This window comes from Mesoplodon bidens (genome assembly GCF_964165515.1).
Source record: "Mesoplodon bidens genome assembly, chromosome: 2".
In the NCBI taxonomy this organism is placed as follows: Eukaryota; Metazoa; Chordata; class Mammalia; order Artiodactyla; family Ziphiidae; genus Mesoplodon; species Mesoplodon bidens.
Window position 1 is genome coordinate 5,995,379 of NC_138177.1, and position 24,109 is coordinate 6,019,487.

Below are 24,109 nucleotides of genomic sequence, written 5' to 3' on the forward strand. Positions count from 1 at the left end.
TGTAAGATGAATTCTATTTATTTCACTTTCATAATTTTAATTGCAGAGCCTCTTCTGGCAGAAAATTTGTAGTAAACTATTCAACTAAGACAATTATATATAATCTGTTGGATATTTTATTTCAACAAATTTCCTAAGGTGTTTTAAAAGAGGCTTATGGCTGTGGTTTCCTACTTTGTCTACTACCCTTGTTGATACTTAATGACTTGCCTGGCTTCTTATCCCCACAGCCCAAGAACACCGTTAACTCTTCCTAAATAACCCACACTTGCACACTCACATTCACCTCACACATGAGGCAGTCTGGGTAGAAAGCTTTCTAACAGTTAGGGAGTCCACAGGTATTGCTTGTCTGGATAGTACTGATTTACCCCTGTCGTCCCATTTGAGTATTAATAAAACCTGCTTTCACCATGAGACATGTCCTCATTTACATAAACAATCATATGGTCCTCCTACTAATCATTACTTACTGTCTTCAACCAAAGAATAAAAATTAGGATAAAAATCAAGGTGTCAACAGTCAAAGATCTTGCTGATGATTTCTGGTTGTTTTCAAAATTTCCCACATGAAAGCTCTCTCTTTAAGAGCAGAGAATTAAAATTGTACAAGCTGTTAGGAATGAATTCTGGTCTGAAATTAGAATTAAGGTTAACTTACAGCTTCAAATGGTGGTACCGTTAGCCTGTTAGCCTGAAAACACTTTGAAGTATTTAGATCCTGGTCTCCTATACCCTCAAAACTAAAGATGGAAAAGGTTTTATTATTATTTTTTTGTCTTGTTTTGGTTTTCTAAGCTATGCTACTCTGAGAATAGTTTAGTAGTTTTTCTCAAAGGAAAAAGTCTTTCTAAATATTATAACTTTATAAATTATATATTATAACTATTATAATATAAATATTTATAATATAAATATATATTTATATTTATATAAATATTATAACTTTATAACTTTATATATTATATAAATTATATATAATATAATTATATTTATAAGTATCTTTTTTATAAAATTGGTACATAAAAATGAAAGACTATATTAAAAGCTCTAGAGAAATAATGGTAGAATTTCCCTTTGTAATTATTAGAGAATAAAGAATATTTAAAGTTAACTTTACCTTCTGCATTGAGTTCTCCTGAGATGATTAATATGATAATCAAAGCCAAGCCTTTCGACCTCATCTTCTATGGTGTGCTTAATAAAGGGTTTAACCATTCTAAAGTACTAGGGACTCCTCATTAAGTACACAATACGTCTCCTGAAAAAAGTTAATTATTTACAACATCTAAGTTCCTTTGTAACAAGCCTTATATTGGATTTAAAACAGTTTAGAATAATACTAAAAATACACAACTACATTAATTGACAGTACTTTTCACACCACAGTCCAATAAGAACATGACCACTGATGAGGGCAACGATAACAGCAGCACAATAATTAACTCATGCTGCATAAAAAGCAGGGTAAATTTTCGATGTTAATTTCCCAATGTAAGTCCATGGAGTAAAGTTCATTGGTGGCCATTGATTTCTTTACCACTGTAGATCAAATGAAGGGATGAACTTAGGTACATGAATTAATGGATCCCTGATGTGAAAACAGTGTTGTCTAGACTGCACTGCTAAAGGGAAAAGTGGCCTTAATTGTCTCGAGCAGTGATAGAATAATATTATTGATTGTAAAGTCTAATGTTGAAAGAGGTTGTATGCTGTGGCAGGTGATTAGATAAGCACTGTGAATTATTCATGAATTATCTTTCATGAAAAATGCTTTGACTATCTGGTCTATACCAGGACATGCTCTAGTCTTGGGTTTATAGCAGTGAAAAAATAGATTCCAATGACTGTCCTCATGGAGTTTATATTCTAATGGGTTTTAGTTTAAACTACAAAATAATACTGTGAGATGGGAACTATTATTATTTCAGTTCAGGAACTTTTTATTAAAATGCCACATAGTAAGAGAGAAGTGCATGTAAAATTAGTGCACAGATCAATGGATTCTCACTAACTGAACACATCTGTGAACCAGTACCCAGAACAAGAGGATACACTAGTTCCCAGAGTCCCTGCTCCGGGTCATTGGTGAGGTCTACTCCCAGTATAAATACAATGTTGGTTTCTGACAGCATAGGTCAATTTTGCCTGGTTTTATTCTACATAAATGAAATCCTGGAGGTTTTTTTTTTTTAATATCTGGCTTCTTTTGTTTAACATTTTGCTTGTGAGATTCGTTCTGGTCTTGGGCTGCAGAAGATAACTCCTTCCCTGCAGTTTTCCACTCTGCTAGTATGGCGCGAATTACCCACCCATTCTACTCTTCATGGACATTTGGGTGACGTCTAGTTAAGGAATATAAGATGACCTCTGCTTATTTTCAAAGATTATTTTTTAATTTGAAAAATTTCAAACATAACCTCCCCCTGGATTCTACCGTTCACAATTTATTATACTTTTTAAAATCATGTACTTATTCATCTATTCATCTGTCCTTTTTAAACACATTTCAAAGTAAGTAATAGGTATTTGTGTGTGCTCCTCTAAAAACTAAAGCAAATATATCATTAACCCAGTAATTTTAAAGATTCTTTTGCATTTAGAAAATTTCCTCGGCTTTGTGTGATGTTCAAAGTTGAAGAACAGTTTGGGGGTAAGAATAAGTTTACTATTCTCTTCACTTTGGCCATTAACATTATCTATGGGGTCAAAGGAAGTTTCAGTTCTGACTTTCTCATTAAAATTATATCTTTCAAAAAGTTGGGGATGGTTGTATATATGTAATTTATTTAGCAGATTTGAATTAGAAACAACATTACTTAGGTGTATGTTTTGTGGCTGCAAAGGCTTTTGATTTTTAGTCTGTCTATTTTCTTTCTTAAGGCATAACAAAATGTAGTGCTAGTCTTTTTATCCTTAAGTGAAAGGTTAATCGGCTAACCCAGGAGGAGAGCACATGTGCAAAAAAGATGCTCAGAGTGCTCTCTCCATCTTTCTTTTCTCTGCCTTCTCCGCTTCCATCCAACTTCCCATGAGTAAGCCCTTCCATCATTTGTGACAATCTATAGATGAAGGCAGGGAAAGCGAGTCAGTTATGAGAGACACAAAGGGATTTATGACTGATACCTGCTTTTCAGACTGCAGTGATAGTCTAGCTATAAAACTTCAGATTGTATGGAGACAAATACCCTCAGAGGTGTAAAAACAGAAATAAAACATAAAGCATTTTACTTTTTCCCTTTTGTAAATCTTTATTTGGTCTCCCTCACCCCCCAACTCCACCCTCTAAAAAAATTTCTTAGGTAACTCAAACAAATGAGGGAACAGATCTGTTATACTACTTTCTTTTAAATATTACCTTCAGTAATGGCATTCTTGGATATGCATCACTGTTAATTTTTTGAACAGGAGCATTGCCATGTGTCTGAGATAAGAATCTTACTATTTTATCTAGATTCTGAAAGACAGCAGAAAGTCAGAATTACAATAAAAAAAGCGGGCTACATCTCCTTTGGGAGAAGATTGAAAAAAGGTTGAAAATCAATAAACAAGATGATCTCTCATATTTCCATCTAGTCCTAAGATTCTGTGATCTTTGTTTACACTTTTTATTAGTGACAAATCAGAAAATGGTAGTTGCAGCCAGTGACAACTGAAGCTGCCTTGTAATTAAATGGATCTGGCCCGCCCCCTTGTGGCCATAAGTGCAAAGACCATAACTGCCTGAGAAGCCTGGCTGTGGAAGAGGGAAGAGTCAGGTTTGGGGCTGCCTTGCCAGTCAGTTCATCCAAGTCTCCCAGTCACATCAAATTAGCATCAAACTCATTGCACAGTAGACGGGTGGCTTATTTTCTTGAAGAAGTGCAAGCAGCCTCATGTTAGCCTCTACTCGTTTGCAGAACAAAAGCTCCTATTTCCAGAACTGACACCAATGAGTCTGTTAAACCATCCAGTTGAGTTGTTCATAACCCTGGTTACAGAGATCACTTGAGGGGTTTGTAAAAAGTAAAAACGCCCCGACCCCCCTCTATGTCCACACCAGGAGTGATGTTGAAGCGGGGTCCTGGTACCAGTGGTTTTTTTAAAGCTCACCACTGAGGTAACATGCAGTCAGGATGGAAACACCACGTAGCTTAATCCCATTCAGTAGGATGGCTGGTGATTTTAACTGAATGTCATTATGAAGACTCAGACCCAAATGACAAACCCCCTAAATTACAGCAGTCCTATGCAGATTCTAACACACCAGTATTATTGAAGTTTTAAAAAGAATGACTAGGAGATTAAAAGAAACCCAAAAGATCATTTAAAAAAGTTTTCCTTGGATTGACCCCAATAAATCTGCTCTACAAAAATATCCCAAATGACAGTCTCCTGGTCTTCATTCCGCCTCAGGCCTAGATATAGTGTATGGCAGACTTATTTTTATACTAATTGTGAATTTCTGTCATTCTTTAGCAAGTATAACACTTTACCTAGTGGTTCTTGAGATGTCATCTACATACATAAGACCTTGTTTAACATCGAGTTTTCTGTATTTACCCCCAGAAATTCACATTAGTAAGTGTGGAGTGGTGAGTAGAAATCTCCCTCATTTAACAAACAATCCAGACAAATCTGATGCAAGTGGTTGAGGCATCTCAGAGAAGTGCTGCTTAGTCATACCGTGACATGCTAATTCACTGAAGCTGTGAGGTGTGTTTTAGTTAAGGGGTGTTCTAATATTTATTTTCTACTACAGTGCTTTTCAAAATGTGGTCCCTGGACCAGGAGCAGAGGCATCACCTGGGAACTTCTCAGAAATGCAAGTTCTAGTCTTATTCTACACATATGGAATCAGAAACTCTGAAGGTGGGGACCCAAAAGTATTTTAACCAGCCCTCCAGGTGATTCTGATGCATTCTTAAATTTGAGAACCACCTGTCTCCTCAAAATATCCCAACCTCCTTGATAGCTGTTTGATGTAGCTTCTTGTTCTTAGAATTTTTCCCTCAACCTCCTAACATGTCTTTAGGAAGGAACCATGTCTCATGTTTATAAATCAATATAAGGGAAAGTGCATGGGATTTAAAATTATAAGACCTGGATGGGAATCCCAGCTCTGTCAACTGCTAAGAATAAAACTATGTATAAATATTTCCACCCTCTGAGCATATTTCCCCATTAAAAATTAGGAAGAGAACATTTATTCAGGACACAGAGTCCAGACTTTTGCTTGAAGCTTTCTCTCATTTGAGCACCACGCACAGCTGCAGTTGACATTACTTCCAACCGATAGATGAGAAAATAGACATGGAAGACTCAGAAGAGTGAAGTTAGTTGCCTACCCTGATCCATTGGACACAAACCCTTTGACAGTGTTGCCTTATCTACAAATGTGGATAAGGACTCCATGAGTTTGATGTAAGGATTAAATAAGGCAACAGAGTTTAAAAGAATTTGTAAAAGGTAAACCTTATGTTTGTAGGTATTATCTTAGTGGTTTGGTGTGTTAAGTGAAATCAGCTCACCCAGACCTGAAGCTGAGGGAAATCAACAGCTAATAAAAGACAAGTATTGTTTTAAAGCAGAAACCATAACACATCATAAACAATTGGTTTTTAAAAAGAACAGTGAGCTTTTACACTATAAAATAGTAAATTCTAAAACAAAAGAACAAAACCAAAAAAACCCACAGCAAACCTTTAGCTCCACATAACAAAAAAGAATAAGTAAAAAAGTATTATGTAGATAGAAAAAAATATATACCTTTCCATGTAAAGCAAGCATTTATAAACTAAAGGGGAAGGACAGGTTCTTAAGTGTAGCTGAACCACTGCTTAGATACAAGTCCATGGACCTCAGATTAGAGCCTCTTCTCACTGCCTTAGGAAGCTGTTATTTAGAAAAGGAGTGAGACTCCCTCAGCTATTTTTTTTTCTTTTCACTCTTTCAGAGGTTCTAATCAATGGAAAGACCAGAGCAGTCAAAATAAGGATGTAAATTCTTTGGATTTTGGTGACAGGAACGGGAGTGTTGCTCTGGTCAATGCAATGCAGAAAAGCTACCCAGGAAGTTCTGAAACAAAAGTCACAAAATTAAATTTGAATCACCATTAAAAGTACACTGCAGGGCTTCTCTGGTGGCACAGTGGTTAAGAATTTGCCTGCCAAAGCAGGGAACACAGGTTCGAGCCCTGGTGCGGGAAGATCCCACATGCCACGGAACAACTAAGCCCGTGCGCCAGAACTACTGAGCCTGTGCTCTACAGCCCATGAGCCACAACTACTGTGTCACACTACTGAAGCCCACGTGCCTAGAGCCCGTGTTCTGCAACAAGAGAAGCCATTGCAATGAGAAGCCCACACACCAAAATGAAGACCCAATGCAGCCAAAACTAAATTAAAAAATTAAAAAAAAGAAAAAAGATACGTGCAACGTTCACTGCAACATTATTTACAATAGTAAAGATATGGAAGCAACGTAAGTATTCACAGATGGCGGAATGGATAAAGAGCGTGTGGTATACGTATTCAATGGAATATTATCCAGCCTTAAAAAGAATGAAATTTTGCCATTTGTGAAAACATGGATGGACCTTGAGGTCATTATGAGCAGTGAAATAAGTCAGAGAAAGACAACATATGATCTTACTTACATGTGGAATCTAAAAACAAAACCAAAAAACAATTAAACCAACTGAAAACTGAGCTCATGGATACTGAGAATTGATTAGTGGTTGCCAGAGTCTGGAAGTGGAATGGGGGGTTGGGCAAAATGGGTAAAGAAAAAGTACAAACTTTCAGCTGTAAAAAAAATTAGTCATTGAAATGTAACACACAGCAGGTAACTATAGTTAATAATACTGTATCGTATATCTGAAAGTTGCTTAGATAGTAGATCTTAAAATTTCTTATTACAAGGAAAGCATTTTGTAACAGTGTATAGTGATGGATATTTACACAAAACAGTAACAAGGTACTACCTAAAATATTTTAAATTATTTATATATTTATTTTCATCTTCAAGTACTCGTTTTTTGTAGAAATTTAAAATGTTTCTAGTCAACGGATTTTTAGCTATGCTGTTTGAAATTAAAAACATAAAGATCACATTTCAGACTCTTGTGATGGAATGTTTCCGAAACTCTCTATACCAGCAAACTCATGAAAATGTTATTAGATCTGAAGGTCAGTACCAAAGAGGTCTTTAGAATTCTCAGTGTGTATTGTCTTGCTTTATATATATATTTATTCAAAATAAAATATTCAAAGGTGATATATATACTTTAAAGGCTAATAAATTTAGAATCCACATAAGTATAAAGGAGTTAAACACTACCTCTTACCCCTATTATTTCTAAATTCAACTATAGTTTTTAAAAATATTTTATTGCACTTCCTACCAATCTTTGTTCTATAAACCTTTATTCAGTATCAGAGCATAGTGTTTGTGTGTGTGTGTGTGTGTGTGTGTGTTTATACTTCATATTGGATTTTTTAAACCACTTTTTATGTCAACATGATAGATATATACCCAATTAGATTCTAACTCCTCCTTATGACTTGTTTATTACATGTGCTAGATAGACATCTTGTAGAAGAACACAGATTTCATCATTTTTTGGTATATTTGTCTATTGATCGGTAAGCAAAGGTAAGTAATAACTAGATCTAATTACTAGTATAGGTATGACACAGATTGCTTTTTAGTTGTTTGTGAAGTGATATTATTTTGAAGATGGACACAAGCATTTTTTTTCCATTTCTTCTGAAACAGTCTCAGAAAGCCTCAGAAGTTACAGAGAAAGCTTCGAGAAAGTTAGGAGAATGATGGATGGAAGGAGACACTGAAGTGATTGCATCTAATTTCTTGCCACAGATGTTTTGTGAACAGGACACATAGCATTTTTGTTTGCCAGGTTTTAGTGAAGTACTTTTAAGAAGTGATTCATTGGTCTCCCAGATTTTAATTACATCATCCACATAATACTTAACACAAATTCTGATTTACTTGATAAAAGAAACTGAGAATTGGATTAATAATGAAAAATTCTGAATGCATGTACATATTTCAACTTTACAACTGCGTTTTAACCACTGTTTCATCCACAAGTAGGATATGCCAGTTTTCCTTCCTGACAGGTTGCTCGAAATGTATAGTCAGGTGTCCTTGGATAATATCCACGTTTACACGTAAATTCAATAGTGTCATCTGTTTTAGCATAAAATTTTTTATCACGTCTCCATTTTAACTGGATGTTATTTTTTTTCATCATTTCTTCTGAAATTACACATGCATCTGAAGTTAAAAAAATCAACAAAAAACATTAAGTAGCATACAAATATTTTCCAAAGAATTTCAGACTTTCAAGTAGAATCTTTTACACTGGTCCAGGATTTCATTCTCAAAATATTTTCTAAACCAACTCATTGAAAATCCATTATGTAAATTCCATCGTTTTAAACAATTAATGATATAAAAATGAGGTGCTATGTTTAATTTAATAATTAAGTGTTATAATAAAAGATTCATAATGTCACTATCACATTAAGAGCTTTTATTAAATAACCTTTCATTGTTATAGTTGCTTGAACAAGAATTTTTCAAACTTTATTTTCTCACATATTAATATTTGTTAGCCAAGCATTCAATAGAATTGTTAATCCATAAAAATTCAATTATAAACAGCAAAATATTATACCAATTACACTGATTTTCCCAGGATCCACGAGAAGATTAAAATATTTACCTAAGCATTTTGGTGGTTCTGACCACTCTCCATTCTGACATACTATGTATCTGTTTCCCTGAAGTTCATAGTAGGCCTGGCATTGGTACTCAACTATCGATTCTGGAGGATATACTGGTGCCGGGAATGAGGTAATGTCTCCATTGTCTATTGGTGGGGGAGGCCCACATTTTCCTTGAGAGTCTGAAAAATAATTTGATTCATTGAGAGATCAAAGACAAACACAGGTTAAAGAAAGTAAATAAAAGTATAGAACAATATGTAATATCAAGACGTGATTTCTGATGACAGAAATGATTCACTGAAAAAATTTTAATCACTTAAACCAAGAGTCACATTTTAAGCCCTTCCTTTCACCCCACATGAAAGCACACATAACACATTAACAAATATGTCTTCCTGGTATTTAAAGATGTTTTCCTTAATGAATATATGGTAGAGAGATGGATAGCTAAAATAAACAAAGAAAGTTTCTTGGTCTTGTATATTAAGCATAGTGCAGTGGCTATTGAATCTCTGGTAATTTTTTTATTGATTTTCATTTTTATTAGAAGAGAAACATCAGCTTTTTAAATAAAATTCAAAGAATTACAAATGTGTATAACGTGAAAGGGACTTTCTGGCTTCCTGTTCTGGACAAAATGAGACGGGAACATTTCTGCTTATTTATTTCTTCTGATAAATATTCCCTCTGTTAACTAAAAATCCTGAACGTGTTATAAAGACCAAGGTAAGAGATTGTGAAGGGTGTAGAAGAAGTAGATCTTTTAGTGACCTTGGGATTCAAGGAGTTACACTGCAGTGAGTTGTCTGAGTTTTCACTTTGTCTTGTATGTATCCTGGACTGGGCACTGAGACCGCCACCCAGAAATGATCTCATGTTCAGGCAAAATTAACAACAACAAAAAAGTCCCAGGAAGACTCTGCTTCCTTTAGCCAAAGGCACAGGAAAGGATCAGCCTAGCAAGAGAAACATTTTTTCACAGTACAGGACTCACTCTAGAAAAACACCATTGAAGAGACCTGAGACCGACCAACCCTCTCCCTACCTTGATCAACAGGGGCCAAGTGTTCAATCTAGACTTTCACCCACACTGGGAGGGAACAAAACACCTGTCTTTGTGCTTGGACTGCATCCCTGAGGCTTCATAATCTCCTGGAACCTGGGTCCTGCATCTCCCATAAAGGGGTTTTTGTGGATAGATGCTAAATTATTATTGTTGAAGGTGGGATACCAGGAGGGTTGTCTTATCCTTTATCTTGCTGACATTGTTCTCTCCTTTGTGCTATTTTTGTTTATATTTTATAATTTTTTTCCCTTCTTTCTGTCTGGACTTCTGGTTTCTAATAATTTTATATATTCTCTCACTTTTAATTTCCTATTTAGGCAGATTTCTATGGCTCCTTTTCTTCTAGTGACTCAATCACATTACAATATTTTGGACAGCTATATCTTTGGTTTCCAAGTGCTCATTTTTAAAATCACCTTTATTCAGATATGAACTACATACAATAAGATCCACACATATTAGCGTGTGGGCCAATGATGTGACAATGTGTACACCTGTGTAACCACAAACCCAACCAAACTAGAGGCAGTTTTCATCTTCCTTTAAAAGTCTGTTGTTTCCTTTCTACTCCACCTCCCCCAACTCTCTTCCTCTAGGAAGCCCATGTTCTCTCTGTCACTATAATTTTGCCTTCCTACAACTTTGTATCATGGATTCATACAGCATGCATTCTCTTACATCTGGCTGCTTTATTTCATCCAATGTCAGACCCATTCTTCTATGTGGTGTCTTGCATCACTGGGTCACTCCTTTCCCTTGTGGAGCAGGGTAGCTTTCTATGGATATAAAATATGTTTATCCATTTTATCCTCTGTTGAATGACTTTTGGAGTGTTTCCAGGTTGTGGCAGTTATGATTGAGCTATTTCTGAACACTTGAACTCAAGTCTTTGAATGAACATTTATTTACTATTTCCTGATATACACCTAGAAGTAAAATTGCTGGGCTATCTGATATGTGTTTGGCTGAATCTACAACAAACTACCATACTGGTTTTCAAGGTGATTGTGCCATCTTACATTCCCATTGGCAATGTGTAAACGTTCCAGTTGATTCTCATCCTCACCAACAAGCAGCACGATCAGTTTTTTTGTTGTTTTAAATTGAAGTGTAGTTGGTTTCCAATATTGTGTTAGTTTCAGGTGTACAGCATAATGATTCAATATTTTTGCAGATTATACTCCCTTATAGGTTAAGACATTGACTATAATTCCCTGTGCTATACAGTATATCATTGTTGCATAACTGTTTTGTACATAGTAGTTTGTATCCCTTAATCCCACACCTCTAACTTGTCCCTCCTGACTTCCTTCTCCCCTTTGGTAACCACTAGTTTGTCTTCTATACCTGTGAGTATGTTTCTATTTTGCATATACATTCAAAGTTGTATTATTTTTTAGATTCCACATATAAATAATATCATACAGTATTTGTCTTTCTCTGTCTAACGTATTTCACTAAGGATAATATTCTCTAGGTCCACCCATGTTGCTGCAAATGGCACTATTTCTTTCTTTTTTATGGCTGAGTAGTATTCCATTGTATATATGCAATGGAAAGCAGCTAAGCTGGTTGCCAAGGGAGCCACCTTGTGATGAGAAAGTTAGAAGATTCAGTCCCACACCCCTGACCTCCAGGGAGGGAAGAGGGGCTGCAGATTGCATCAACTGCCGATGGCCGATGGGTTAATCAATTTGCCCCTGTGATAAAGCCTCCATAAAACATGAAAAGGATGGGATTTTGAGAGATTCCTAGCAGGCGAACATGTGGACGTGCTGGGAGAGTGGCCACTAGGAGGGCATGGAAACTCTGCACCTTTCCCTGTATCTTGCCCTATTCATCTCTTTCATCTGCCAGTTGCTGAGTTATGTTCCTTAAACTGGGAATCTGGTAAATCAAATGTTTCTTTGAGTTCTATGAGCCACTCTAGCAAACTAATTGAACCTGAAGAGGAAGTCCCAGGAACCTCTAATGTATAGCCAGTAAACAGAAGCACAGATGACAAGCTGGACTTGTGATTGAATTCTGAAGGGGGTGGGGTAGGAGAGCAGTCTTGGGGGCCTGAGCTCTTACCTATGGGATCTGACAATATTTCCAGTTAGACAGTTTCAGAGAATTACTTATTGGTATGGAAAACACACATACATCATAATAGGAAAGATCATCAAACAATGTGAATGGCATATTTCAGCAGTATTATAAATAGACTTATCCTAAGTGGAAGTAAAGTAAAAGCCATATGTGGGAACTGAAATTTTCAATTTTATAAATTTGGTTTTGCACACTTAAAAAAGGCTAATTTTCTTCTCTCCCTTTGTCTCCTTCCTTTGAATCATTCACTAACTTGCCAAATGACCTTGTCAGAATTAAACTACCTTTTAAAGCATCATGAGAGAACCATATTTTGACTTGCTTCATTTGATGCATTGTTATATTATGTGAAATTATTAGGAATTATATTAAAAATGCTGTATATTTGAGAAGCAGCACAATATGTATTATCAAGTTTGTTGATTCTGATAAAAAATACACTGAAGAAACTATATAATGTGAGAATTATAGTTTTTCACTGTGTACTTGGCTAGTGTTTTCTATTAGTACCTACATTTAATTTATGTAAGTAGACAAGATGATTTTCTAGTGATGATCCAGATATTTGCATGTCTACTCAGACACAGTTGGAACCCTGATACTGAAAAGGTGACAATAGTAGAAACAGCAATACTGCATATACTAAATACTGTTATCTCTCCATAAAATATAAAAGAATTCAAGATCCCAGAGGACAGTGTTTTGCTTACAGACACGACTGCATTTAGGAGGGGAGGACCAGCCACCTTCTGCACATGTAACGTTGCTCCGATCATTTGGGAGGCTATAGCCAGTGTCACACACAATTTGTACAGTGTCACCTTCCTGATGTGTTTGTCCTGAAGATGCAGAATAACCATTTTCCACCCAAGGGAAAAAGCACTGTCCTAAAAGCCAAAAGATGACAGATACAAATCTTTCAATGAAAGAGCATTACATTTTGCAAACTTCAGAAGAGAAATCAAGTACAAAAATTTTGTTTCTTAAAAATTAGGCCATGCATGTAAAAAATTAAAATGCCATGCCAGTAATTAAGACTTGAATATAGAAAAAATTTACGTTTGTAAAGTTACTTTCTACAAACAGCTTCTCACAACGAGCAATGACATAGATCATCTTTGCTGGCCCCTCCGGTTCCCGCTGCTATGACTGTCCAGGCTCTGTGATGCCTTCAGGCAGAGCCTCTCCAATCACTGAACACACTGGATAATGCATCCAGACAATGAGGAGGGTGTTTACTCACTGAGACACTTTGGTCTTGGTGACCATCCTTCATGTGTACAGATTATTCGATTCCAGAGTAATTGTGAAGGGGACACAAAGCTGTGATCACAGGTGTAGTAGAAATATTTCCCTATGTCAACTGGGAAGATTTGTTTATAACTGTTTTCATCATATATGGTTCCATGTTTTATCTCTGGAAAATCACACGTTCTTCCTTAAGAAAAGAAATAGTATCCTACATTAATGAATAGTTCTACTTATGTTAATAATCCCATTGGTGAATTTATTATTCTATTTAGCTTAATTATTCCACTTGCATTAGTGACCGAGATCTGGGACAATGTATAACTAAGAGTACATAGGTACTTGAAGAGCTCAGGATGTTTAAGTTCTTTGGATGCATTTTCAAGATTAAAATCACACAGAAAAATGTAAACACTGAGGAAGAGAACAAAAGTGGTTCTATGTAGTAAACCTCCCAGATCTAAGCCGTTTGCTTCTGGAGGGATGGGAAGACTGTCTGTAGTTCTCCTTTCATTTCTTGTGCCTCTTCTTCCTGTGTCTTCCACAGAGATTCCCCAGAATCTCAGTCCTTTCATTCTCTCCTCCCCCAGTCCATGTCACATGTTTCATAGGAGACATATATGAACAAATATACATTCACATATGAATATATATATATTCATATACATATAGTCATACATGTATATATGACTATGTCTAATCTTTTCAGTGAAGACAATTTGAATATAAAATATTCACAAAGGAAAAATATTAACAACAAAAAACCGCTAAGATATAATTACTAACTTGTGATGAATGTCCTCTAAAAATATGTATGTAAGAATTTAAATATACTTGAGTGGAAAATAGAAAAATACTTTTTGATTATTACTGTACACTTAAAATGTGTAAGTATGATTGTATTTATTTGTTTGGGCTGCCATACAAAGTACTATAGATGGGGAAGCTTAAAACAAAGAAATTTATTCTCTCACAATTCTAGAGGTGAGAGGTCCAAGATAAAGGTATCAGAAGGGCTGGTTTCTTCTGTGGCCTCTCTCCTTGGCTTGTAGATGACCATCTTCTCCCTGTGTCTTCACGAGGTTTGCCCTCTATGTGTCTGTGTCCTAATTTCCTCCTCTGATTCTGACACCCGATTTATTGAATCTGAGCCCATCATAATGACCTCATTTTAACTTAAATTACCTCTTTAAAGACCGTACCTTCATGTACAGACACATTCTGAGCTCCTGGGAGTTAGAATTTCAACATATGAATTTTGGAGGACAGAATTCAAACTGTGTCCGTCTACTAAATACACAAAGATGTTTCTATTTACACACAGGTGTGTTTCCACAAAATGGCTTCCATTCTCTGTTGAAAAACCTTGTTGCAACCCAAACTTATGGGGCTTTCAGCTCAAAGGTTACTTTTAGAAAGGGTTCCGTGAATGAGAATAGTTTACATTGGACAGGAATCATTGTTGTATTGTTATTGCTATTGCTGATGAAAGAAATTGCCCAAATATAGACTTATATAGCATACAAAACCAACCATGCAAAAAATTATTTAGATTCACTCTTCTTGTAAATTAAAAATAACAAATAGTGTTTCATATTCTAATCAAAAATGGTGCAATGAGAAATCCTTAAGCATATTAGAGGTTTTGTTTACAATAACTTGGAAAGGATATTTTGATTTTAAAAGAAATAAGACACTTTAAAAAGATATCATGATGGATCCATAGAGTTGTAAAAGAACAAAATAAACATAATTGTGTCAATAAAATCTTAAAGATGTGTACATGTAAAATTAGAATTAATATACAAAAATAAAGTGTTCCTTAATTTAAAGATAAGTGAAAGGATCCACAATATTTGTTATGTTATAAAAGATAATTTTTGATATAGAATAATTGCATTCAGGTAAATTAATATAGGAAATGTCACTACAAATGTGAAAACACATCAGTGAACAATGTGCTAGGGTTAATGCTCTAAAATTATTTATTAATTTATTTGCCCAACAATTACTTCTGACCTCAGAAATGTAAAGTAAAACTAATTGTCATTCCACTGGAATTAAGAATTTACTATACTTTTTGTTGAAATAGATACTTCTTTTAACCTACTGTTTATTTTATTGAAATATTAAATTGATCATGATGTCAATGACTTTTAACAGCTGAATGAAATTATAATTAAAACACAGTAAACTAAATGTATTTGAAATGCCTGATTTAATGAGTTTTGACATATGAATCCATAAAACTATCACTATATGCAAGATCATAAAGATAGCCATCACTCCCAAATATTTCCTTGCATTAAAAATAAGAAACCTCAAAAAAAAAAAAAGGGCTTCTCTGGTAGCGCAGTGGTTGAGAGTCTGCCTGCCGATGCAGGGGACACTGGTTCATGCCCCGGTCCAGGAGAATCCCACAACTGCGGCTAGGCCCGTGAGCCATGGCCGCTGAGCCTGCACGTCCGGAGCCTGTGCTCCGCAACGGGAGAGGCCACAACAGTGAGAGGCCCATGTAGAGCAAAAAAAAAAAAAAAAAAACCTCCATCCATTTTGAAGTCAGAAGCTAGCCTGTGACTTCTTTCCTAATGTTGTGTGAGCATATTCACTTATCTTTATAATCAGAGTTGAGAGTCCTTTGCTGTGGAACACAAAAAACAGAAAAAACATAATTTTTTTTCGTTTTCCCTTAAGAGAATATGAGATAATTTTCCTGTGAGGTTACACTCTAACATGATGACACAATACAGACAATTCCTATTAGTCTATCATTAAAATATAAAGACAGGTGAAAGTAGATAAAACGTGGAGTTACATTCAAGAGGGAAGCTGAGTGTTCAGAGGTGTTTCAACTTACCTTGTGCATGAGCACAGGAAACCCACAGGGTGAGGATGACATTGAGTAGTAACAGCATGTTAGATATTCCCAAAGGCACGTTCATACAAATATTCCAGTTGTGTTGTTTGATTGTTTAGCAGTTTACCAAGTGTGACTCTGAACTTAAGGACATTACTGTGATGCTAGTTAACTGAGGTCACTTAGTAAATATCAAAGTTCAAACAGCTTTGCAAAATCCCTGAATTACGGGTAGTGGTTTCACAACAATTTCTTAAGTTCATTCCCTGTTAAGTACTTGTACAACCTTTTTGGGGGACAGTAATAGGCGGGCTCCAGAAGTGATATAAAACACTAATTGTTAAACACTTCTTTAAAGTAAGTGGAGTTCTTTCTCAACCAGGTGAATCATATGTGAATAACTCTGAGTCCATGTCACTATCACTTTCTCATGTCTTTTATTTACCTTCGTTCAGCTTATTTGCTTAGGGGTCTAGGAAAACCAACGTGTATTTGGATCTTATTCTATCATGTGTATATATATATATATTTTTTGCAGTACACAGGCCTCTCACTGTTGTGGGCTCTCGCATTGCGGAGCAGAGGCTCCAAACGCACAGGCTCAGCAGCCATGGCTCACGGGCCCAGCCACTCCATGGCATGTGGGATCTTCCCGGACCGGGGCACGAATCCATGTCCCCTGAATCGGCAGGCGGACTCTCAACAACTGTGCCACCAGGGAAACCCTAACATCTGTATTTTCTTGTGCTTAGGGAAGCACTGATTCTTTTTTTTTTAACTTATGTGAGATCACACTACTGAGTACAAGAGTTTCAGCATATTCTTAGCATTAAATATTCTTTAATGTTCTTGAGGCATCTTTTTTTTTTTAATATTCAGATGCACACAATGATATCCCTTTGGTTGTAGGAATATAGCTCAAAAATCCTCACCTAGTCTTTCACTAACTTAATTACACTTATTCTCTATTTTATTTATATATAAATATTTATATAGTCAATTCTATTCAACGTAATGTAAAATACAATTCTTTAATATGAGAATTGCTTTCAAACAGATAATTAATATGGAAAATATAGTATTAATATAAAGGAAAAAAAAACAGTCACAGATTCAGAGTTAATGCATTGAAATTATTTATTTATTTTCTTAATATAACTACAATAGTTTCAAAATATAAAATAATTTATTAATATATGTAATTAAGGCTTCCAGAATAGCACAATAGTTTATATCAAACTAAACTTTCTATGAATAAAAATTATTTGCTAACACAAATTTTAACAATGACTGCTTGAGGGAGTAAAAGCTAGCAGAAAATAGAAAGGGTCCACACTTTGAAAGAATGGAACCAAACTGTGAGATCCGTATTTACCCATTTTCTGAACTTAGAACACACTCACATACACATGGTGATGAGCGGTTGAGCTCCAGGAGGAATCAAGAGTTTGTCTTTTTGTGACAATTTAGGAACTTGTGTGTGAGGCAGGCAGGACATCTGCGTGCGAGAGGAGAAATCCATGAAGCCCCACCGGGGAAATTCCTGGTAATCTTCACATTATTCCTTAAATTATCTACTAAATCCACATGAGCATTTATGGGCTGAAGTTCCAATATCAGATAAAATAAAATTCAAAAGAGGATTATCAGAGAATAACGAAGACTATTTTATAATAATAAATAATTCAGATAATGTTGAATTCACCAAGGCAAAAGAAAAAGAGGCATGTAAGGACAGAGTAAAACATAATTAAGTAATGTTTAAAAATTAAGGATTCTACAAAAAAGGCTATTAGAAATAATATATACAAAACTTTATACAGAAACCAAAGCTGAAAAAATATTATAAAGGACACCACCTTTTATAAATACTCTAAAAACTGTATTAAGGAATACATTTGACAAAATATTTTAAGAGAGCTACACTGAAAACTACAAAACATTGCTGAGAAAAATATTAAAAGACAAATCAGGGAAGGAGAAGATGATGAACTTGGATTGGAACATTTAACATCATAAAGATGTCAAATTTTCCCAATTAGTTTATGTTTTGAACATGACCCCCAAAAAATTCTTTGAATTTTTGTGAATTCCAAAAATGTAGGCTATTGCTGCATTTCATTTGTTGTCATGTAAGTTCCTTGATGAGAAGCAATGATGTGTGGATTACCGCTATGTGGATAAGTGCACAGAGGGTTGATTTGGCAGAAGCTTGTGTGTAGGGAAGGCAAATCCATTCCCAGGTTGAGTATCTATTTCAGGAAGAACAAAACACAGCCCCTTCCATGATGGAAGTGTCCAAAGTAATCAACCTGCCATCAGGTGGCTGGCTGATCACACCAGGGATTGTGCCTCACCAAAAACTCATCTGGTCTCTGCTGCTAGGAGACAGGGCCGTCAGCAGTGGCTAATCAGATAGGCTTTGGGGGTAGGAAGTCCATGTTGCTGATCTCACAGATCACCTCCATTCCTATTACCATGGCCATTGTACATGACCCCACCAGGAAATGACAGCAGTGGCTGGGGACAGAGTCTGACTGGAATCCATCAAAGAGGTCACCCTATCCACTGGATCCATAAATGTGCATCTGCTGAGATCAGCCTTTGCTGAGCATCACATAGGATATAAATATCCTCACCTTTTTGCTCATCAGAGAGATCTATCCACATACCTCTTTTCATCTCCTTGTGACCAATTTTCCTACCAATGTTCAGGACCCCATTCCTTCCCACTTGAACAGCGGACAACCCGTGTAGTTGGAAACTTAATTTGCACTGTAATCCACCTACTCGTAGGATCAGACTCTGGGTTTACTTTCCAGAGATCTCAGCTCTGGGGATACAGGAGATAAGGGTTTCCTTCAGGGTCAACAGAGAAACTTTAAGGGCATTTGTGCAGCATCTGAACTGTGGATTTGAATTCTGAGCTCAACTTTTTCTTTCCCCACTGCGTCTCGTGCAATGAAGATCAACCAGCCAATCCAATTCTTCTCATTAGTTTGACAAAAATGTTCTATGATATCAAATACTTGTCACATATAAATATGATTGGAAGTACCCAGTGTTGATATCTTGTGTATCTCTCTTGTCACATCATGCCACGGACTATTGGTGCCCTCTTTCCTAGGCGTAGTAGATTCATTAGTGATGTTAAAAATATCAGATTTGAGAATAAATTACAGAAATCCCAGAAACAGGTTAGAAAATTTATCCTGAAGATTTTCTTTCTTTAGGATCTCTCATTACCAAAATCTGTAGTAGTCAAAGTTCTCTTTAGAGGAACAGAAGCAATATCCTATATCAGTAAAACACACACACACAGGAAGTGACAGAGAGACAAACACAGATGTTGAGGTTTGTGTTAAGGAATTGGCTCATGTGATTGGGCAGGCTGGCAAGTCTGGAACCTGCAAGGCAGGGAGAAGCCTGGAAACCCAGGAAGGGCATGTGTTGCAGTTTTGAGTTTGAAGGCCGTTAGAGGCAGAGTTCCTTCCTCCTGGAAGGAGCTCAATGTTTTCTCTTAAAGGCTTCAACAGATTGGATGAAGTGCACCCACATTACGGAAGGTGCTTTGTGTTGTTCATAGTCTGTGAATAGATGTTAATCATGTCTTTAAAATGCCTTCACAGAAACATCTAGACTGATACTTTGACCAGACACCTGAGTAGTGTAGTCTAAGCCAAGCTGACACAAAATTAACCAGCACAGTGATGACCTTGCATATTTAGTTCAGAAGATTCCTAACTGACTATGGAAGATCCACCTGATTTCTTCTTGCTGCTTGTAGTAAAATATGTGTGATAAGATGTAAATTGAAGGATGAACTGTCAAGCAAAAAGGAAGCAGCATGAGATGATTAGAAAATTCTCAACCTGTCCACATAGTGTATTCACCAATCAAGGCCAGAGTGAGGCTGGATAATCCTTTGCTTAAAATGTTAGGCATGTGACTTGAATTCCAAGCAATTGTCTCAGCCTAAGTCAGAAGAAACACTATTATCCAGGGAAGATCTGGAATGTACCCTCACGTCTGAGAGCTTGTACCTATTAGTGCACAAGGGACTGACAAGATTTTTGAGAATGTTATACCAACAGAAATGCTTCCAGCACGGAATGAAAGGGACAGGGATCATGCAAATAAAGGAGGAAAGTCTCCAAAGATTGGGCCATGCATAGAGAAGCCTGGGCCAACAAGGACTGCTTCAGCTGAGAAAGTGGGGTCACCTCCCTGATGGTCCAAAAAGTTGGGGCTGCCGCTCCAGGGGGCCCAAGGACAGAACATGAATTTCACAGAGGAGTGTTCTCTGTTCTTGGAAACGAATGAGATTTCTCCTGCTGGGTTTTGGATTTCCTTGAGACCTGAGACCCCCTTTTAAAAATTTCTATTTCTCCATTTTATAATGGTAATATCTATCCTATATGGGTCTTAACATGTTACTTTGGAAGCATATTACTTGTTTTCTGGGCTTACAGAGTCGTGCATGAATAAGAATTTTGCCCAAGGATGGACCAGAAACTGAGTCTTCCCCATAAGTGATATAGAAGATATTTAGATGAAACTTGGGCCTTAGAGTTGATGCTGGAAAGGGTTAAAACTTTGGGGGATGTTGGGATTGAGTGAATATATTTTACACATGGGAAAGATAAAAATTTGAGAGGCTACAATGTGGATTGTTATGTGTTGAACAGTGTCCCTCAAAAGATTTTTTAGAGTCCTTACACCCAAGACTTAAAAGTATTACCTTATTTGGAATTAGGGTGTCTAAAAGATGTAATCAAGTGAAGATGAGGTCATTATGGTGGGCTGCAGTGAAATATGGCTGATGTCCGCTTAAGAAGAAGAAAATACCAAGTAAAGACAAAGCACACAGAGAGAATATTTTGTGACCAGAGAGGCAAAGATTAGAATGATGCAGCTGCAAGCCAAGAAACATCCAGACTGATGGCCACCGTCAGAAGCTACAGAGTAGAAAAGAAACTTCTATCAGTTCTCAGAGAGAGCATGGTATAAAAAGCACAAATGGAAGCCAAAGGAAGCAAGTGCTATTGTTAGTCTTATGGGGGCCCCAATCCCATTTATAAGTGCTCCACCCTGAGGACTTCATTTAATCCTAATCACCTTCCAGAGATCGTACCTCTTAATCCTATCATATTAGGGGGTTTGGTTTCAACATTGGGATTTTGGGGGACACATTCCATCTTCTTTCCAACATTAATAGCTCTTTGAAAAACAGCTAACTTCAGTTCTCTTTCATGTGTATTGATACATTTACTATGTTGCCAAGTGCTACCTGACTTCAGGTCATAAATTGGTTAGAAGAGATTTGTAGTTAATGCAGATCTCCAATGTATATTGATGATGATATGATAATATTGGAAACTGAAGAATAACTATCAATGGTTTTAACACCAGTAGTGAAACATGTGACTAACAGAAGCTGGCCAATAAGACCAAAGGTCTAGGGACTTCTCTGGTGGCACAGTGATTAAGAATCTGCCTGCTAATGCAAGGGACACGGGTTCAAGCCCTGGTCCGGGAAGATCCCACCTGCCATGGAGCAACTAAGCCCATGTGTCACAACTACTGAGCCTGCACTCTAGAGCCCGCACGCCACAACTACTGAGCCCACATGCCACAACTACTGAAGCCCATGCGCCTGGAACCCGTGCACCCTAACAAGAGAAGACACCACAATGAGAAGCCTGTGCACCGCAACGAAGAGTAGCCCTGCTCAACGCAACTAGAGAAAGCCCGAGTGCGTCAGCAAAGACCCCACGCAACCAAAAATAAATAATTTTTTTAAAAGAAAAGAACAAAGGACTATCCACCCACGAGTTGATGGACACTTGGATTATTCCCAGTTTGTGACTATTTATTCCAGAAAAGCAAAACTATAGGCACAGAAGACGAATCAAGGGTCCCAGACGCTAGGGTTGGAAGGAGCAGATTGTCTGCATAGGAACCTCTTCAGGTTATAGAACCGTCCATAGCTTGAGTACATGGTGCTTGTGTAACTGAATACATTTGTCAGAACTCACTGAACTGTCTGCTTAAAAAGTGTACGCTTTGGACTTCCCTGGTGGCGCAGTGGTTGAGAGTTCGTCTGCCGATGCAGGGGATGCGGGTTCGTGCCCCTGTCTGGGAAGATCCCACGTGCCGCGGAGCCGCTGGGCCCGTGAGCCATGGCCGCTGAGCCTGCGCGACCGGAGCCTGTGCTCCGCAACGGGAGAGGCCACAACGGGGAGAGGCCAGCGTACCGCAAAAAAAAAAAAAAAAAAAGCCATCTCAGCTTGGAAATTAATACTCCTCCTTCAATGTAAACAGATGAATTAGATGAATGTGACCCAAAATTAAATCTTCTCTTCCCTAGCTTACCTGCAATAACCAGGATGACACTGAAAGAAAAACCCAGTCTGATTGTTTTCTTATCTTTATACCCAACTAGGTTTACCCAAACCCACCACACTGCATATGTATATATGTGTATATATAGACATATATAAACACACACACATTGGAACAAGTCAGCCATAAAAAGTATAAAATTTTGCCATTTGCAACAACATGGATGGACGTGGGGGGTACTATTCTGAGTGAAATTTGTCGTACAGAGAAAGACAAATAAAGTATGATATCACTTATGTGTGGAATCTAAAAAATATAGCCAACTAGTGAATGTAACATAGCAGAAAGAGATTCACAGGTATAGAGAACAAACAAGAGGTTACCCCCGGGGAGAGGGAAAGGGGGAGGGACAAGATAGGGGTAGGGAATCAAGAGGTACAAAGTATTATGTATAAAATATATTATGTATAAAATATATAAGCTAAGTATGTATAAAATATATAAGCTAAGCAATTATGTATAAAATATATAAGCTACAAAATATATAAGTTACAAGGACATGTCGTACAACACAGGGAGTATAGCCAATATTTTATGATAACTATAAATAGAGTACAGTTAAAAATTGTGAATCACTATGTTGTACACCTGAAACTACTGTAAATCAATTATACCTCAATCAAAAAATATTTAAAAATCCAACTATGGGAAAAAATTTCATTTCTCTTTCAAAGGTCTGACAACCAAGAGACCCTGGAAGAAAAGACATGTCAGCAGTATTGAAAACTCCCATCTAGCACCAGTAACACAATTCTTGGGTTCTTAAAACAACTCTTCAATAAAAAGAATCAGACGTTTTTGGAAATATAGATGATTACTGGTGTTGGGCATGGGAGGTATCTAGTGAGACTGGATCATCAGTGTTGGGCTAAAAAGTAGAGGAATGCTCAAAGACCAACGCGGATAGATCAGGAGCAATCAGAACCAGTTTTAAGAATCACTCAGTAGCCAAAATTTGGATCATTTTATCTTCAAAGAATGAGTATAATTGATTGTGATAAATTGAATAAATAAAAATGTAGGAATCCATGCTGATACAAACAACAATTTTTTTTAAAGGCAAAAAGTCTTAAAGCCACCATGAAATGTTACTATTACATCAAGTCCTTCCTCCAAAAATTGGAAATTAATGGGCAAAAATAAAGATTTCCCAAAACTTTTTAGGTAAAAGTTGAAGGTGAACAGAGTCTGTAAATTAACACTCATCTGTACACAGAATGACAATGAATGAATGCAGAAAAATGATAAGATTTATCATTAAAATCACGATTTTCTAGTCAACAGTGAAATAGCTGATTGTAGCCTTGTGTCATAAATAGATTCTACAACCATTAGGTGAAGAACTTGGAGAAATAGTATATACACAAATGTTAACATTAACAGCAGAGATAACTTTCCAATTGTAACAATTTAATTTAAGGATGAGAAAAGCAGCTGTCACCAGTGATTCAGATTTAGATAAATTAGCTCCAATGGTGACAGCCATGCTTCTTATTCTAAGAAGGCCACTTGATTTGATGCAACATGGAGTAACAAAATATCACCGTAAAATATTTTAGCTCAATTATTTGTATCCCTATTTTCATGTGAAAATTTTCATGATTTTTAGAAATTTATAATGTTTCTAGTCAACTGATTTAAACTAACTATGCTGTTTGAAATGTATGAACCTAAAGATCACACTTCAGACTCTTGTGGTTGAATGTT

General features: G+C 36.5%; 2 protein-coding genes across 4 annotated transcripts in view; both read right to left on the reverse strand.

The window, feature by feature from the left end:
* Nucleotides 1-1,184, reverse strand: part of F13B (coagulation factor XIII B chain) — a gene marked incomplete at its 5' end in the record, with an annotated part of 33,261 nt that extends 32,077 nt beyond the window's left edge. For both annotated transcript variants that reach the window (XM_081225425.1, XM_081225426.1), the window contains one exon: nucleotides 1,121-1,184. In XM_081225425.1, the coding sequence (XP_081081551.1) occupies nucleotides 1,121-1,184 (64 nt within the window). The remainder of the gene's footprint in view (nucleotides 1-1,120) is intronic.
* Nucleotides 1,185-7,590: 6,406 nt separating this feature from the next.
* On the reverse strand, nucleotides 7,591-16,124 carry LOC308613256 (complement factor H-related protein 2-like). 2 transcript variants are annotated; one of them, XM_081226451.1, is made up of 5 exons: nucleotides 15,998-16,124; nucleotides 13,136-13,330; nucleotides 12,639-12,779; nucleotides 8,732-8,914; nucleotides 7,591-8,280 (listed from the first exon to the last, which is right to left on the reverse strand). In XM_081226451.1, exons 1-5 carry the CDS (start codon nucleotides 16,080-16,082, stop codon nucleotides 8,084-8,086), a joined length of 801 nt encoding a protein of 266 aa, XP_081082577.1. In that variant the 5' UTR covers nucleotides 16,083-16,124; the 3' UTR covers nucleotides 7,591-8,083. The 2 variants fall into 2 exon arrangements, with proteins under 2 accessions (XP_081082577.1, XP_081082576.1); XM_081226450.1 differs by having other exon boundaries at nucleotides 12,603-12,779.
* Nucleotides 16,125-24,109: the final 7,985 nt, after the last annotated feature.